The sequence below is a fragment of the Otolemur garnettii genome, unplaced genomic scaffold (assembly GCF_000181295.1).
Source record: "Otolemur garnettii isolate 467f Iridium unplaced genomic scaffold, OtoGar3 scaffold00002, whole genome shotgun sequence".
Classification (NCBI taxonomy): Eukaryota; Metazoa; Chordata; class Mammalia; order Primates; family Galagidae; genus Otolemur; species Otolemur garnettii.
In genome coordinates, this window is record NW_003852397.1 from 25815575 (window position 1) to 25818174 (window position 2600).

The window sequence follows — 2600 nt, forward strand, 5'->3', positions numbered from 1 at the left end:
ACCCCAACTGCATTTGGACTGTCAGTAAATACTGCGCCTCTTCCCCTGGAATCCTGCAAAGGTCTCTCCCAGAATACAAGGACATTCTGCCGGCCCAGAGTGTTTCTTTTAAAATCCACAATACCCTTGGCTGGAACAGGTTATAACAAAGGCAGAATTTCAAAATCTGACAAAAGGGAGTGATCACCACCACCCAAGTCCTTCTCCCATTAAACCTGGTCATGAGACTAACGTGTACTGTCTCGTGCTTGTAAGGACTGACAGAGAGGTTTCTCTACACTAATCCATAAAGCAGAAGGAATAAAATGGCCAATATACCACCTGTAAGCATGGGTTCCCACCTGAAGGAAGTAAAAGCCTGTCTGTCAGGCAAAAGGAGAGGATTAGAGGGCAGATGACTAAAGAGCTGAGTGTGAGAAAGGGCTCCATTCCCTGCCTCGCCTCATTGCAAGACAGTGAGCAAACAGTGGGGTGGGTATTATTTTTTATCTCAGAGTTGAGTCAGCCAAGGCTCAGAGAGGTTTGGCAATTTGCTTAAGGTCACATGGTCCTACTTGCATGATTCTAGACAGAACAGTTGTATTGCAAAGCCTGTTCCCCAATCTGCACTGAGACCTCCTCAGAGGCCCCACTCTAGAGCAGAGCTTACACTTGAGGCTGGTTAGGAATTGGGCTCAGCTTGGAGAGCCAGTGGGGCTGAAAAAGCAGTTTCCAAAGTGGACAGATAAGCAACTCGAATCAAACCAAAAATATAATGCTAGAAAAAGTTACTCTGGGAAATCTAATGACTGTGTCATAGCAGATATAATGTAAACTAGGAGGTCTGTAAGATTAGTCCTCTAAAATAGCAGTTTTCAACCTGTGGGTCACGACCCCTTTGTAACAATGAAAATACATCCTGCATATCAGATATTTACATTATAATTCATAACAGTAGCAAAATTACAGTTACAAAGTAGCAACAAAAATAATTTTATGATTGGGGATCACCACAACATGAGGAACTGTATTAAAGGAACTGCATTAGGAAGGTTGAGAACCACAGCTCTAAAAGGAGAAGGGAAAATGGCCAGAGAGTTTTATCAAATAGGATTTTTGAGCACCTGCTAGATGTCAGTTCTACATCACAAAATATGGTGCCCCAAATTTCAAGAGAGCTGGAGCGTCAATCCTGGCTCTGTAGGAGCTCAAAAAATGATAGTCACCATTCAAATGATTACATAATGAAAAGGGATTCATGCTGTGAGGATGGCCATGATACACGCCTGAAGTTCTTTATTTTGTAACTGTTCAGCCACGAGGCGGGGTGGAAGGCGGCCCTGCAGCATTGCGGAAGGCTGGTCTGCTGGAGAAACTTAAAGAACAAGGTAATTTTTAAGCCTGATGCCTCCCCACGCTGAAGGCTATCCCCTGGGAAAATGGAGGGGGTCAGGAGTGACACACCCGGATTGCAGCGCTGGCTAGGGCCGTAGAGACGCAGGCTGTAGAGGAAGCAGCGCAGGAGGACAGAGCCGGAGCGCTGGATGAACATCTTCACCCGGGCGCTTTGTCTTTCCAGCGAACTGTGGAGTAAGATGACCTGCGTGTGTGAGCGCTGGGTTGGGGGAACTGAAAATAGGAGGCAGGGGCTGCAGGAAGCAGACTACCAGCAAGAGGACCCCTCTTTGTGAAAGAGAATAAAATGAAATGTAATAATAACGACAAAACAAAAGCACGTCGTGTTTGCATAGTGTATATATGTGCACATGCCTACATATAGATAAACAGGCAAATGGCACGCTCGAATGCATTTTAAAAGTCTGGGGTTAATCACCCTACGGAGACTGATTTGCAATCTACTTATTTACTTAGTAACTCAAAACTTATTTCAATTTTAGGGTGTGATGTAAGAGATTATGGGGACCTGGTCTTTGATGACATCCCAGATGACAGTCCGTTTGGAATTGTGAAGAATCCACGGTCTGTGGGAAGAGCCGGCGAGCAGCTGGCCAGCAAGGCGGCAGAAGTCGAGCAGAATGGAAGGGTCAGCCTGGTGCTGGGCGGAGACCACAGGTCCTGTCGCGTGGCTGTCCGCGGGGCTCTGGCACAGGGGCGCACAACCAAGATCGTGGGAAGAGAGAAACCACAGATGGGAGAGCACTGACCAGTACCGCATTCCGAGTTTTCTGTGGTTTAAAAGCCACTTTATGGGCCACCGCTGTATTATGAATATAGACTTAGCGCTACTTGGAGTTTTACAAAATCTTTATTTTTATCTGATGTAGCAGAAAATACATGAAACATAAATCATTTCCTCAAAATACTCTGAACAGGCTTACATTTCTGAATAAATAAGTAGTAAGGCAATTCGTAGCTTATTGTACTTAATCACTGATAATACATATGACTCCTTTAGGTCAACAATTAGGGAATGTGTGTTCTCCATTATCAAAGTAACAATCAGATCATTAAATTTTGAATAGTGCACAAATACAAAATCCTGAGGTAACTTTAATTCTCTAACAACCATTTCAACCAGAATTGACAACTTGGTACATTTCTTTCATGGCACCTTTCCTTGTAGGTGATGACTTTGTCTACCCACTGTGTGTGTGTGTGTG

General features: G+C 44.5%; 1 protein-coding gene across 1 annotated transcript in view; it reads left to right on the top strand.

Moving 5' to 3' along the window:
- Positions 1 to 329: 329 nt before the first annotated feature.
- LOC100957781 (arginase-1-like) overlaps positions 330 to 2600 on the top strand; it is a 4163-nt gene continuing 1892 nt past the window's right edge. Inside the window, exons 1-3 of the mRNA XM_012804687.2 lie at positions 330 to 369; positions 1272 to 1367; positions 1878 to 2052. Of these exons, the coding sequence (XP_012660141.1) occupies positions 330 to 369; positions 1272 to 1367; positions 1878 to 2052 (311 nt within the window). The remainder of the gene's footprint in view (positions 370 to 1271; positions 1368 to 1877; positions 2053 to 2600) is intronic.